Raw genomic sequence first — 14,061 nt, forward strand, 5'->3', positions numbered from 1 at the left:
ATCGGTATACAATCAGTTCAGGATGAGCTTTATTTATTATTTTCTAACCACTCTGCTGTACGTCGAAAGACATCTCTGCCATTCAGATCGTTCACACGGATGGATTTGCGTGACCCTGTCAGTGCCTGTCAGTAAATATACTGTTAAGGAGAAACTGCCACTACTTCCTCTTGGAGAGCGCGCCGCCAGATCTTTTGGTGGTTTATCTCTGAGGCAGCAGAGTCATGCCGTATGGAGATAAAGCTCTCAGCGTCTCCGTCTCAGCAGAACCGGCTTTTCACTGCACGATTTTTTGACTTTCATGTACTTCAACTCAACCCCGCTGTCAGAGCCGTGTGTGTTCAACCTCAGGGGGTCTCTGGATGGTAAACACTGGAGGGATTGGATGTTTGACTGTGGGTTCCGACAAGAATTTGATTTTAACATTTTATTCTTTCACAACAGGAACGGTACATGTAAGAGCTTCCTGTTACACCTCTGAGCACATCACATCATTTCTATCATTAAAAGGAGCCGCTGTGCAAATTTCTGTTTGAAAACTATCCCTAGGCATTTCATTACACCTCCTGCCTCTCCCTATTTAAAAAATCATGCATATGTCACCATGCTTATCACCCACTTTACCAGGTGACTGATAACCACTGTATTACTATTTGCGCCCAGAGCGAACCATTTCCAGTGAGACACTTCTTCTAATAATAACAGTGTATCATATTCTCTCCCTGGGCATGAATTATATGTATGAAGTCTTGCCAGACTTAAATTGGAATCACTGCAGCGATTGTTGAAATGTGTCTCCATTTCAGTCAGCAGTCTTAACGGTGGAAGATAATTATGTCTATGTAATGAGGACTATATGCAAAGCAAAAAAAACAAGCAAAAGTGGAAGTTACAAGAAATCCTCACAGAGCGTCCTCCTGTGTCTTCTTCACAGATGGTCGTATAGATCACTGCGTAAATTCTGTCCTCAAGGTGGAAACTGGAGATTCAGGTTCTTGTACCTGCTGAGATTGATACTGAACCCCTGCCAACATTTCATAACAAGATACCCTTTGGCTCTCACGTCACTCTTCCATGGACACAACAATGAGCTGATAATACTTGGAAAAACAAACGTGAAAGGTTTAATGAAGCTGTTTTGTCGGAATAATGTCTTCAGGTGTCTTATTCAACGAAGCTCTTGAAATGCCAGCGTGAAGTTCAGATAAGAAGCTAAACCTTGATTTTACAGCTTTTGAACTTATAGAAAGTGGAATCCATCTCATTTGAATGATACAGTATTTTGTTGCATGAACCCTGCAGCCTGCTCTGTTTACATGACATTCGGCGTCACAAGAAAGAGGAAGTTAAAGGAAATGCAGCGTCTTAATGATAAGGTAACATTTATTCATCATCATTTTACAAATAAATCACAGATGCATTGTCCCAGTACAACCTGCATTCGCTGCACTATTGCAAAGGATACAGTTATTCATTAACAGAACACATTTATATTACAGCACAGCTTGAGGATCACAGTTGAAAGATAAATGTCCTGAGTAATTGTATTTGTCAGAACTTGTATATCTTGGAAAGGCTGATACAGTGGCGTGCATCGGCCTCTGGGAAGAGGTCTCGTCTGAATATTAACAATGTCATATGATTATTTCATGTTAAAGGGTTTAGACAAGCTGAAGACATTGGTCAGTGGACATAAGTAAAAGTACAAAACATTTTGAATATAAAACGCAACCTGTTAATAATTTCCATTTGTTCTTTGTCAGGTGTGACATCGGTTGCTCGACATAATTCAAAAATGTTATGAAGGTTATATTAAAGGTGCAATATGTAAGAATTTTACTTATCAACACTTTTGACGTCTATGTGGAAGTATCTGTTGCAGTAGCATGCTAACCGGCCAGACATGTGCCTTGGTCCAAAGCTGTTGTGCAAATGGTGTAAAACTCCAACACTCCCCCGGGTATTCTGGCTAACTGCACCGCTAACTGAGCTAAATGTAATGTGGTCATTTAGCAGTGACTGGTGATATGCTGCCCTTAGTCATCGGCAGCATGAATTCGACAGGACGCGACTTCTTACATGTTGCACATTTAAGTCGCTGTTGCTGCTTCGAATCAAGAGAGGAAGCAGCAGAAGGATTATTAATTCAGACTCCCCGAGGTGAAGTTCTGGTCTCGTCCTAAATCTCGTTGTTATTCATCCGCTCCTAATTACTGTTCAAACTTTCTCAAGACAAATAAGGATGAATTTGAATTTAGATGTTTGGACGCATGACAAAGACATGCCAACATGGGCCGCACCCTTTTTTTTTTTTCGGTGCTCTGAAGACGGCGTACTTGGATGAGCATGAAAACGCCGTCGGGCAGGCTGAATGCCGAGCAAATCTGGATGGAAATCAGCTTTGATTGCTGGGTGATGACATCTGCACTAGTCACGCAGCTCGTTTCTCACTTCGGTTGCAGCAGCGAAGACACGAAAGGAGTTTATGGAAACACTGCATGTGTTTTCACCTCACTAGAATCATAGATGTCGATACAGAGTTGATAATGGTGTTCTTACAGAAGTCACATTAGCAGTTCAGTCAAAGTAAAGAAAAGATCCAGCTCCACCAAGAATCTTTGATGTTATTACGACTCTATTTTATGTGCATTTAAATTGTCGATACATTTTGATTCGTGTAAAAATACAGTTGTTAAATTGTCCATATGCAGTAGAGCTTTGCACACAGCGTCTTGTGCAAATTATTTAATCACAAAGGCGCTATGAGGAAATATGTTTCCATAAAACATTCGCCGTTTGCTTCCTCCTAGAGACAACGTTTGAAAACAAACGTCTTATCTACAGTAACTATGACACACAACGAGCTAGAGATAACATGACTCATGCTCTGTAAAAAACAGCAAGTCATTGTATACACAAAGAGCGCTTCGCAGCTCGAAAGCATTTGATCTGCGAGTCACTGTTAGTGAGATTAAATATCCTTCATATTCACTTTAGGTTCTACGAGGACTTTAAACAGACTAAAGCAGAAGAGTGACAGATTAGTAAGAACTGGCCACAGCCCTAGGAAAACACTGCCAGTTGTCTGAAGTGTCGACACATGGCAAGAAACCGCCAGCCACAGGAAGGAAGCCTCGTCCCTGACGGTCAGTTTGCAGTCAGTCGCTGCAGACACCAGTTGGCGAGTGCAGAGGTCGACATCCACGCTGACGCAGGATGGTCACTTTCACCTGACAAGAGAGATCATTTTATCTCCCATGAATTCGTCACATGATTCATCAGTGCATGCAAACGGGCTGTGTACTATCACGGACACAGACGGCGTGAGCGTACCTCGTTCTTGAGAGACTTGCTGAGGTACATGTTGAACTCGTCCACGCTGCCGGTGTGCAAGTCATTGATCGCCAGAATCTGGTCTCCTTTGTGGAACAGGCACACCGACTGTGGCTGGCCAGTCCACCCAGACACACTGTAACACACACACACACACACACACACACACACATTCTGATGGTAACACTTTATAATAACCATCAATAATAAATCCATTCATTCATTTGTTGTATGCAGTAAGTCAGAGGCAACTGGACTTCTTTTCAAAGATTTTTCGATGATGACACGGGAGACTTTGTTGTATTCAAGAGCAGCAAGTCTTTCATCACACTTATACAAACTATACGACAAAGGTATTAAGGACTCCACTCATATTTTCTTCAATTTAACATGCATAAGTACTGTATTATAAATGATAATACTGTGCTTGAATGCATGCTGTGTAGATGCTGGAGGAGGACTGAGGCTACTGCTCTTGCTACATGCTGCCTTCACTACACAGCCTGTGTTTATAACAACTTAAAGCCTAATTTTCAACAGAAAGGCGCGTGTGTGTCATAGCAACAAAGACGTGAACCAGTGTTTTTTTTCTTAGAATGGGAATTCAGACTTTTTGCCAAATGAAACCAATTAATGCAAAGCGCATTAACCAAATCTCAGTATGAACCAGTGCCCAGATTTCCACACAATACAGCCGAATGCTCGGAATCATCCGCCAGGAATGAACAGACAGCTTCTGTAGCGCAGCATTAAGTCTGAAATCTGTCTCTCTTCTTTTTTTTTTTTTTCTCAGCCACGAGAAGAGCAAAAGAGGACGTGCAGCACCGTCACCAACAATTCCTGAATGTGGCAAACACACCTGTGGGCTTTCTAATTGCTTAATGGATGCAGAACAAAACAAATGTGTCTTTCCACGTGCCTCGATCAAGCACTCCGACACGTGAGACCTTTTACCAGCATAGTAGGTTTTTGGTCCTATTTTCAGACTCACCACGGCTTCCCCTCCACTTCTGTTAGTGTCAGGTGTTTTTTCAGATCTGCCTGCTTGACCTTGATATCCCTCTCCTCTGGGGTGACGGCGTCAAGGCTGGGGAGAAGAAACACAAACAACAGCGAGCACTTCGTTTAATGGCGTTGTGTTTATTTTGACATGCTGCGGAGAACCGCATGTCAGTCTCGACAGCTGTGTGAGGCATTGTGTGAGGAAAACATCTTCCGTCATCCGACCGCCCTTAAAAAAAAAAAAAAAAGAAAAGCTATTGTTGGTTTCTCATTGTTTTCAGGAAATCTTCCGTTTGTTCATGACACCGACCTTCCATGAATTCAAAGGCGTGAAAAGCCGGCAAATGACGGAAAACGTCAGAAAACATTTGCTCTACAGAGGAAGTTTCATCCGAACAAGCACACAAACGACAAAGCCGAGGTTTCTGGTTATTGAGGCCTCCTTCCTCCATTATAGTGCGATGAGTGTTTGCACAGATAAGGACTTCTAATTTTCTCTGAACAACTCATTTAAATTCTGGTGGCAGGGTCACCTGGGTTGCTGATGTTTTCATGTGGAGTATTGCTCATCATTATTCAGCAATTACTGCACCACCGACTTGTGGCAGAAACCTCCACAAACCACTCCAACCGGTCCAGCAACATGTCAGCGCCGGGCCCCCTGCATTCTTTTATGGTTATTTAGTGGACTTAGTCACCTTTCTTTTTTTATCCTCTCGGCGTAACCATTACAAAGCTGTTTCTGACTATTTGATTTGGCAGCACAGGATGGTGCAACAGTGGACGGGGAGAGCGACTCCTGACTGACGCTCGTCACATCTCGTCACAGACAACAGCGCCCGCTTGTCTGGACTCAGGGTCAGCTTCCCTCACCTTTCAGTGGAACTCCGTCTGTCCGGTCTGTGACCGTTCACTGTCGCCGGCATCTCAACAGGAGAGCTGGCGCCGTTGTCACTGGAGCCGCTGCTGAAGTCTGAAGTCCTGGCTTCCCCCCTGCAAGAGCAAGAAAAACAGCGTGAGGGATCATAACATCAGATCTCCGCGCATGTGTTGAGTGTCTTGTTGAAACACAACAAGACTCTCGTTCGGCAGGAGCTGAGGTCATTGCTTTAATTATGAAAGAATGCCCTCTGAATGTGCCTGCACAGTGGAGAGGCGTGACCCACACACACATTTTCTGGCACTGTAACAGAAGCCTTGGAGGCCAAGCAGTCCACACTGGGCCATTTACAAGACGATAATGACAAATAAAGGTGCAACCCCCAGAGTTTCGATGCATTTCTAAGACTGCTGGTGTTGAGGAGATTTCCACTGCCTGTCTCATAATACAACTCCGAGCTCTCAGTCAACATAATGCACCTTTAAAGGGAAGACTTGGTTGGTAAAGGGTAAAAGGGCATTGTAGAAGACCAAAACCAAAAGAGGCTGCTCTCAGTTATACAGAAAGGGGACCAGATGTCTTGAGATTATTTTAAAAAAAGCTCACAGAAACAGCATGGGAGAAGCAAATGGTTCCCAAATCACTGCTGAGGCTCGACTGGGAATCCTAATTAAGAAGTACTTTCAAGACGAGCCTTTCTGACCCACATGCCAAATGCACTATGGAGGATGTTCTTTTGCGTGGCAACACAGCAGTTGGCCACTTAGAAAGAAATCAGTGTGAGAGGCTGAATTCACAAACGTTTAGGCGAACAAACTGCAGACAGGAAGGGTTATTTTATACGCATGAACCAGCTGGAAGAGGCACGATTTAAGGGACCACCCGCTGTATTAGTGATCAACGCAGTGATCTTGGTAAACAAGGAGGTCAAACCGGGCTCTCCTTCAGAGGCTATAGCAATAAGACGGTCGAACATGCAACACAGACTGAAAGTCCAGTTCAGACAAGCTTGGATGTGATAGAAAACATGATAATCATCGATGATATGCGTATGATAATGTTAATAAAGTGTGTGCAGAGGCTTGGATGCACCCGAACATGATAATCAGACACGTGTAGTGCATTGTTTAAAATGCCGCCACCCTAAGGCGAGACATTATAGGCTCTGAAAGAGGAAACAGGACACAATGAAGAGTTCATTCTTCAGAAATAAAACACACCCTGGTTTCTACACACAGGGATTTTCCATCTGCAGCTGGTACCTGGTCAGGTATCACTGTCAGCTTATAACGTCAGCTACTATAAACCAATACCGGTAAAGTAAACAAAAAAATATGTTTTATATCATTACCATCATCAGTTTTACTATTATCACATAATCTGCTGTTTTAGCACAAGGGTACAGAGGGAATGTTCATTTCAAAATCAACAATACATATTTTCCCTCTTTCCTGTAGTGCTATTTATTCTGCCAGGTTGATTTGGTGTGAGTTAATATGATGGAACAAAACGGCACTCTGCCACGTCTCTTTCCAAAAATCATGACCTGGTTGCTCGAGGTGCTCCACAGACCTTGTTGTGTGCAAGATGCATGAAACGTTTCATGTATATTCAGGAGATACTTACCCGCCCAACTGTATTTTCATCCATGCAGTTTAGAGTTACAGGGACATTGCACATTAATAACATTTCTTTTTCGACATCCTGCCAAATCTCTATCTGCAGGCCAGGAGAAGCTCTAAGGACAGCTGCAGCAGACGATTCAAATACATCAAAATCCATCACAAAAACAGAGCAAAGCTTATATAAAACACCTGAATAATTATGGCAGACTGTTCCGAGTGTATCAGCCTACAAAGATAAGCATGCATGTGCTTCCTTCCCGTTCATGTTTACATCCCAGACTGTCGCTTGAGAAAATATTTTCCTCCATTAAACTGCTCACTGCAAGTTCTGTGGGTTATGTTGACTGACTGGGTCATGATTCCCAGACAGAGACTGTTGAGTTTTTCAAATGTATGTAGCACATCTGAGTGCCATCTGGTTCCATTATGTTGGAAAGTGCACATCTTTTGGGCAGATATCTCCAAAACTCTGCAAGATTAGATTTTTGGGTGAACTGTCCCTTTAAGATAGCACACATGAGTTACAATGCTGTCAAATGTGACTGCACGAGCAACATAGCTCTTTTTTGGGATAACTGTACAGCTAATCATTTCCAGATCATAAGCAGTCATAGCTGAACTGTAATGCCAAGTACAGTTTATACAATCCGTCACCCCATGCATTTTAAACTGTATATAAATCTGGAGAGATGATCAGTGCCATCTTGCATGCATATAACCTCGCTCAAGAGATGTGTCATCGAGTCAAGCCCCGCAAGTGGCTGAACCGGTTCCGAAGGGCTGCCCGTCTTGGATGCCTGTCCTGGAGTGTCAACAGTCTCTTAAAAATAACACCCTCTTTGTTGCCGTTCTAGGTGTCTGAGCCAGACGTGGTTGCTGTTTGCGTCTGATGACTGAACTATTTTGGTATCTAGGGCACTGACAAAAACACGCTACACAGAGTGCATAGGGCAGTGACGCCAAAGACAAAGTGAAATGTCAAAAAACACGCAAGTGGCACACAAACACAGAAAGAACAACCCCTGCGATCAATCTGAGATCTGTACCTGTCTTCACCTTTCTCCTTCCTGAATGAAGCGAGCGGAGACATCTGTGTCTTCAGCCGCTCATACACCTGCTGGACGGACCTCATCAGGGTCGCCTTCTCAACTTCAAGGTCCCTGAAATGATGTAGCACAATGAGCTTTTATCAGTTTGAACAATATTCAGCAATTATTTGTGCTGATTAGGGAAAATTATTCTTTTAAAAGGGGAAATTGTAGTTTGGGGAAAACTCATAATTGTAATGTTAACCATATTCATGAGGTTGCACATTCAGAGATATTTATATTTTTCCCATTACTGAATAAACAAGCTGTTCTCAGTGGAAAATAAGGTCCCCACGACAAGCTAGAAAGATGGCAGGGTCCGCCACACATTAGCAAAGTAAAACAGGATGAAGTTGTGTTGTCCTTTTGGTCAGTTTGTTTATTCGTTTACTTTGCTTAGGCATTTAAAAAACTCAGTCAACGAAGATCATTTTGTTCCCATTAAAATTTCTTCCCAAAAAATACAGAGTGCACCTTTAAGTGATGATGTCGCGGCTATAGAATGAACTTACTCGGCCTGAGAGACTTGCTGTTCTGTCAACTGAACTTCCATCATCGATTCATACCTAAAAGAGACAGACAAGCAAATAATACGACGGGGCAAAACTTCTAGCATTTGTTATTTGAGCAGATGTTAAAATAAAGCCGCTGAGGATCAATTTAGCAAATAAATGCGTCAGATCAATACGTTATCACTCACACTGAGTCCAAGCTCTTGGAATGAGTGTCACCGTTTTCTTCAGCCTGTTTGCACATTATTTATGAAGAACAAACACTATTAATACTAATATTTTGTTGCAGTTAATCACAATTTAGAAGCTAAGATAGAGAGGTCTCACAAATTATTTCATTTTTATCTATTTATTTTAGATATAATAGACAATTAGTTACTGATCAACTGAGAGAACTATTGTGAAATTAATCAGTACTGAAGATGATTGTAAGTCAAAGCCCTACTAGCATTTTCCTTGTGTAGGGTCTTGGATAGTCGTAGATTGGCTCCGATGCTCGTCTTTTGGCGTAATCTTCATCCTGCCGGCCGATCAGAAAGCAATAAGACACTCCAATCACCCAAACTTAATTGTCTGAATCATCATCAATGTATTTACTGAACACAAGATGTTGCACCTTTGATTTCTTGGTGACAATATCCAAAGCGTTCGAGGACGGATCAGACATGGACCGACCTTTCAACTCTCCCTGAAAAAAAATGCACCCATATGTGCAATATTTAGGCCACTAGGTGATTGTCTCACATTCAATCCGACAGCAGGAAGTTTTCTTTGTGAGCAAAAGTAGGCAATCTCAGTGAAAATGTGCAGTGCAGAGCCTTTACGGACCAACCTTTTCAGACCGGATGGAGAAAGTCCTTCTCCACAGAACAGGTTTTGATACCTGGTAAAGCAGGAAGAGATGAAGAGTTGATTGATAAGCACAGTTCAAATATCTGTACAGTGTTCAGGACACTGTGAGAACTGTGACTGAGAATTTTGAAGCTTAACAATGGAGGCAGAGGCCAATAACAGGAAACAAAGCTATATTTAAGAATAAGGCAACCTATTCGATGATAAACCTTCTTATGTGAACATGGCTTGATGGATTACAAAATATCTACTTTCTCTCCTAGAGTCAGTTAAGAGGACTGTTATCTCTCTGATGTTTGCGCGGTAAACTGGCCTATGTAGCTACAACCAGCAGTCTGTTATCTCAGCTTAGCTTAGCTTAGCACAATAACTAGAAACAAGTGGGAAACAGCTAGCCTAGCTCTGTTAAAAGATAACAAAATCGTGTGTCAGCTCACTGCGTAACTTGTTGTAGGACGTTTGTTTAATCTGCACAGAAATTGTATGTGTAGAAATGACCATTACGAGATAAAACATGCTGAGTGATGAGCGTCAAAGTCGCTGCGCTGTTTCCAGTCCTTCTGCTATGCTAGGCTAAGCTAAGCTAACTGGCTGTGGGCCCCAGGTTTAAATGTATCGTGCCTACATGAGAGTGGCGTTGATCTTCTCGCCCAACTCTTGGCAGTGTATAGGCATTAAATACATTTTCCCTCTTGGTGAAGAAAAGACAAATACAAATGTACAAATAACTACCTCGGCTGCAGACGGCCCTCTACAAATCTCCTTTGGCAGAAAAAAGAGGTTGTCAGTGACAGCAACAAAGCAGTTCAACAATATGCGAAGGATTGATGCAAGAACTCAAATTCAAATGTACCTCTGCAGTCATCACTTTATGAGGCCTGTTTTTCAGGGCTTCAAACAAGGCGGAGAACCAGCCGTCCGCTTCCTCACTAAAGACAAGAGGAGCATATGAAACACTTAAAAGAAACCAAAAAAAAAAAAATCTTACGCCACAAATTACGGCCATTACATTTATTTTAGAAATTCAATTCCGTAATCCAAATATCAAGGCGAAATGGTGACGTGTGGCGACAGACTGGCGCGAGCGGAGCGGGGGAGAAAAAAGCCAATTCTCGTCTGATTGACCGTTATTACTGAACAGGAGAACATCATCATTTCTCCCTGATTGATAAAAAGCTAAAAATAGCCGGTGTTGTAAAGGGGCGGAGGGGAAGTGTTTCATGAGGCGCAGTGAAAGTGTCAGCGGGGGCCTTGAGAAGAGGACTGACGGCCCAGCTGTGAGCTGTAATCACAGACTTTCACATTTGAATGCAATAAATGTATCTGAGCCTGTTTATCTTCTCATTGCTGTTATTGAGAGAAATCCAGAACCAGACTCTTTTGAAAGCTGTATATACTGATTTAAACGGCTGCATTTGTGTCACGGTTTGGGGTTTTTGAATGGGTTGTTTGCTTCTCGTGCCTACGTTTGCTGCTTCTGTCCCCAGTGTTATCCTGGTTTTTATTCAGTTTAGACTACTGCTCCTTGCTTTTTGCTCCCTGCCTTGTGTTTTTTGGACTCAGCTTGTTATTTTGCCCATTTGTTTTTGGTGCTACTGCCTTCCCAGAGTGTTGTATTTGGATTAATTCCTACTAAACATCTCAATTTATGCAGAATAAAACAGAAAAAATGGTTTGACGAGTTTTTAGACACTCCCTAAAATCACAGCCAGTGCTGGGGAGTAGAATGTATTTAAATTACAAAATAATTGTAATGTGTTATTACAGTTACTAATCAAAAGACAGGTGCTTGCAAAGGGTTACATCTGATTATATTTCTTGGAAGAATGCTTTTTTGTCATACTGCCAGACAAGGTGGGTCATTTTGAGCGTCACATCAACAGGTAGGATGGCCTACAATGAGCTAAGCAGGCTTGGTCTCTGTCTAATCTCTAAATCGACCATGTTTCAGACAAAGAGGAGTCTGTGATTTATTTCAAGACCAGTTGAGACTGCCACTGCAGGGATGTTACTGTACTGAATTACAGTTGGATCCAAAAATGTACTGAATGATGGTTTCTGTGGGAGGACAAGCAACCTGATGCCTGCACAAACAAACTGTATTGTGTCTGGCTGAATCTAAAACATCCCACACATCATATTCACCTCTGCAATGCTTTGTGATTATCTTATGAATCCATTTCTCACGGTGCACTAAATATACCAGTAGAGGAGAACCTATGGTATGCATGTTACACTTTTTTTTTTTTTTGTGGGACTGACTGGTTTTGACTCGATCTCGTCCTGCCTTGGTCTTCTTCGTGATCATCGCCCACTGTCCACATCTAAACAGATTTCACTGATCGGGCAGTATGATTTCAAAGGCTGATTGTTTTATCTTTTATTGGTTGTTAGAATTAGCATCTTCTCTTGTCTGACAGTCAAATCAATGCACATTGCTCCAGGCAACCTCAGTCTGCCATTACCCCCCCCCCCCCCAGCCGACTGTGTCAAGGAAATCAGAAAAGGGCTATAATATCACCGTCCAGTGTAAAGCTTGGTTATCAACACCAACATGATCTACTGGTGATCTTTTTGTATGGTGAAAAGACATTCCTGTGTTTCTGTCTCGAGGCTGATGCGTCAGGAGTTTTTACTGTAGCGCAGTAAAATGCACGGAAGTCGGTAAGAAGCTGTAAATTCCATCTCTGTGCTTTTATATCTCCTGCAGAAACCAGCTGCCTGACCTGCTCTCCCCGACGAGGAAGTAGTCCCGGTTGCAAGCCTTGATGCAAAGCACAGAGGACGGAGAGCACTTGAAGTTCTTCTGGATCCATCCCCATTTCTGGTGTTCTTCAGGGCTCACGTACAGCAGTGAGATCCTGACAGAGGGACACAAATGACAGTGACAGAGGGCATCTATGCTGAAAAACAAAGCTGGTGTAACTGTAATTTTTTCATTTAAGAGCTATTGATTGTATACTCATAGGCTCATAAAGAGATTAAAATTGTTTCTCCCCGAGCTATGTGCAGACATACTGTTCCAAGTCTATCCTTCCGAGCGGTCTGTCCTTCTCCTCTGGGCTCCTGAAGTACTTCAGCTGGTGTTCTTGTTCACTGATTTTGAACAGCACGAAATACCGCCTCTTCCACGATTTCTGCAAGAGAAACATGATCAAAATAAAAAAATGCATCACACTTCATAAAAAGCTGAAAATGTATCGTCCACACTGAATACTGTGCCGAGTCTGTTACCTCAGACTTCATCCGTTTTGGTGGAGGAGACTTGAACAGGTATCCCGATCTGATCTCTGTCGCGACTGCGCCTGGCGTGTAGAACACCGCACTTCCACCTGTGTGTGCAAAAGAAAAGCCCATTGTTCCACAATTGTTTGCTTAAACCACACTCATTTACATTAATCTCCTGTGTCCCTGTAGGTGCTCTTAGGGAAACTAGCGAAGGATTTAAAATGCAAGAATGAGCAAGTAATGAAAGACTGTGATTTAAACTAATGTTTTAAATCCCCCAAACTGCTGATCGGACCAGATCGGTTAACATGCATAACATTACTGCATCAGCAGATTGCAGATTTCCTCAAAACTTTTATCAGTTTCAGAACAGTTTTTTTCCCATAAGCTGCACCAAACTGCTGGGAAACAACTACAAACACCTTCATCAAACCAAAGATCAGATTTCCTGATGTGATACTCCACCTGTGTTCCTCATGCTCTTGTGCATTGTGACACCACACCTAAACAAAAACCAACGCAGGACAACAATCATTCAATCAATCAATCAATTTCTACCCCTCCAAACAGCATTAAAACATCTAGATGGAAATAGTTTTAGACAAACAACCAGGGATCTGGAAATAGGTTCATGCCTCTTTGAAAAGCAAAGCATGAAATACAGCTGTTACATATAAACAAAAAGCCACATGAAGCTGTAAAAGCATGTGTGCAGTGATGGAAAAAAAAAAAAGAATAAACCTACAGCATCTCAGCAGCGTTAAAACTCATGAATACCCTTGTTCTGTTCGTACCGTTCCATTGTTGGTCACTAAATACACAAAATCCAAAGAAGAAAAATGATCTTACCTGTGGAGCACCCGTTCAGAGACTCTGCTCACCTCTGTCTGTCAACACTGAGGTTTGGTTAGTGAGAGAGCGGGAAGTTAGGATCAGACCGATGAACTGGTGTTTCTGGTTCCGTGCTTCAATAGCTCTTAATGTCTACCTGATGTGTCGTGCAGCCACAGCATTCCCCGCAGCTCATTCTGGAGAGTGTTGCACCCGGAAAAACACCGAAAGATATTCACTCTTTCATTAAAAAAAAAAAAAAAAAGTAATGTGGCAGGTGCAACAGGTTGAAATCACATCAAAAAAACATTAATGCACACATGACTGTTTTTTTTTCTTTTTTCTTCTGTTTGACAAGAGAAATTGTTTTTTTGGCATTAGATTGGCCGGGGTCAATTTACTGTACCACTTTCGAAGAAGCTCTGGAGACAAAAGAAAAGACTGGTGCCAACTTTTGACAGATGATTTATGGGGTGATGACGACTGATGGGGGAAGCTGAGAGAAGAAACACAATGAATTGGCACCAGTAAGGAGATTAGATAACATTTTAGGGACATGTCAAGGGTGAAACACACAGGTGGTAGACAGTAGATTCTTCAGTGGGTTGGACTAGTTTGCTAGTCATATTTGGGAAAGTTGATTTTTGATTCCCAGCTCTTCATATACTAATGCTTTGGGGTTGTAAATTTGGTTGTTTCTTACTTGAACC

General features: G+C 42.3%; 1 protein-coding gene across 2 annotated transcripts; it reads right to left on the reverse strand.

Annotated features, from left to right (window-relative positions):
* Positions 1 to 1,365: 1,365 nt before the first annotated feature.
* Positions 1,366 to 13,573, reverse strand: LOC119009294 (pleckstrin homology domain-containing family S member 1-like). Of its 2 annotated transcripts, XM_037080395.1 has the most exons (18): positions 13,509 to 13,573; positions 13,370 to 13,416; positions 12,986 to 13,023; positions 12,527 to 12,624; positions 12,311 to 12,429; positions 12,019 to 12,153; positions 10,146 to 10,221; positions 10,025 to 10,054; positions 9,273 to 9,323; positions 9,057 to 9,128; positions 8,886 to 8,960; positions 8,629 to 8,672; positions 8,441 to 8,494; positions 7,887 to 8,000; positions 5,209 to 5,328; positions 4,325 to 4,420; positions 3,334 to 3,469; positions 1,366 to 3,230 (listed from the first exon to the last, which is right to left on the reverse strand). In XM_037080395.1, exons 3-18 carry the CDS (start codon positions 13,008 to 13,010, stop codon positions 3,159 to 3,161), a joined length of 1,317 nt encoding a protein of 438 aa, XP_036936290.1. In that variant the 5' UTR covers positions 13,011 to 13,023; positions 13,370 to 13,416; positions 13,509 to 13,573; the 3' UTR covers positions 1,366 to 3,158. The 2 variants fall into 2 exon arrangements, with proteins under 2 accessions (XP_036936290.1, XP_036936289.1); XM_037080394.1 differs by lacking the exons at positions 13,370 to 13,416; positions 13,509 to 13,573 and having other exon boundaries at positions 12,986 to 13,159.
* Between the last annotated feature and the right edge of the window lie 488 nt (positions 13,574 to 14,061).

The sequence above is a fragment of the Acanthopagrus latus genome, chromosome 20 (genome assembly GCF_904848185.1).
Source record: "Acanthopagrus latus isolate v.2019 chromosome 20, fAcaLat1.1, whole genome shotgun sequence".
Lineage (NCBI taxonomy): Eukaryota > Metazoa > Chordata > Actinopteri > Spariformes > Sparidae > Acanthopagrus > Acanthopagrus latus.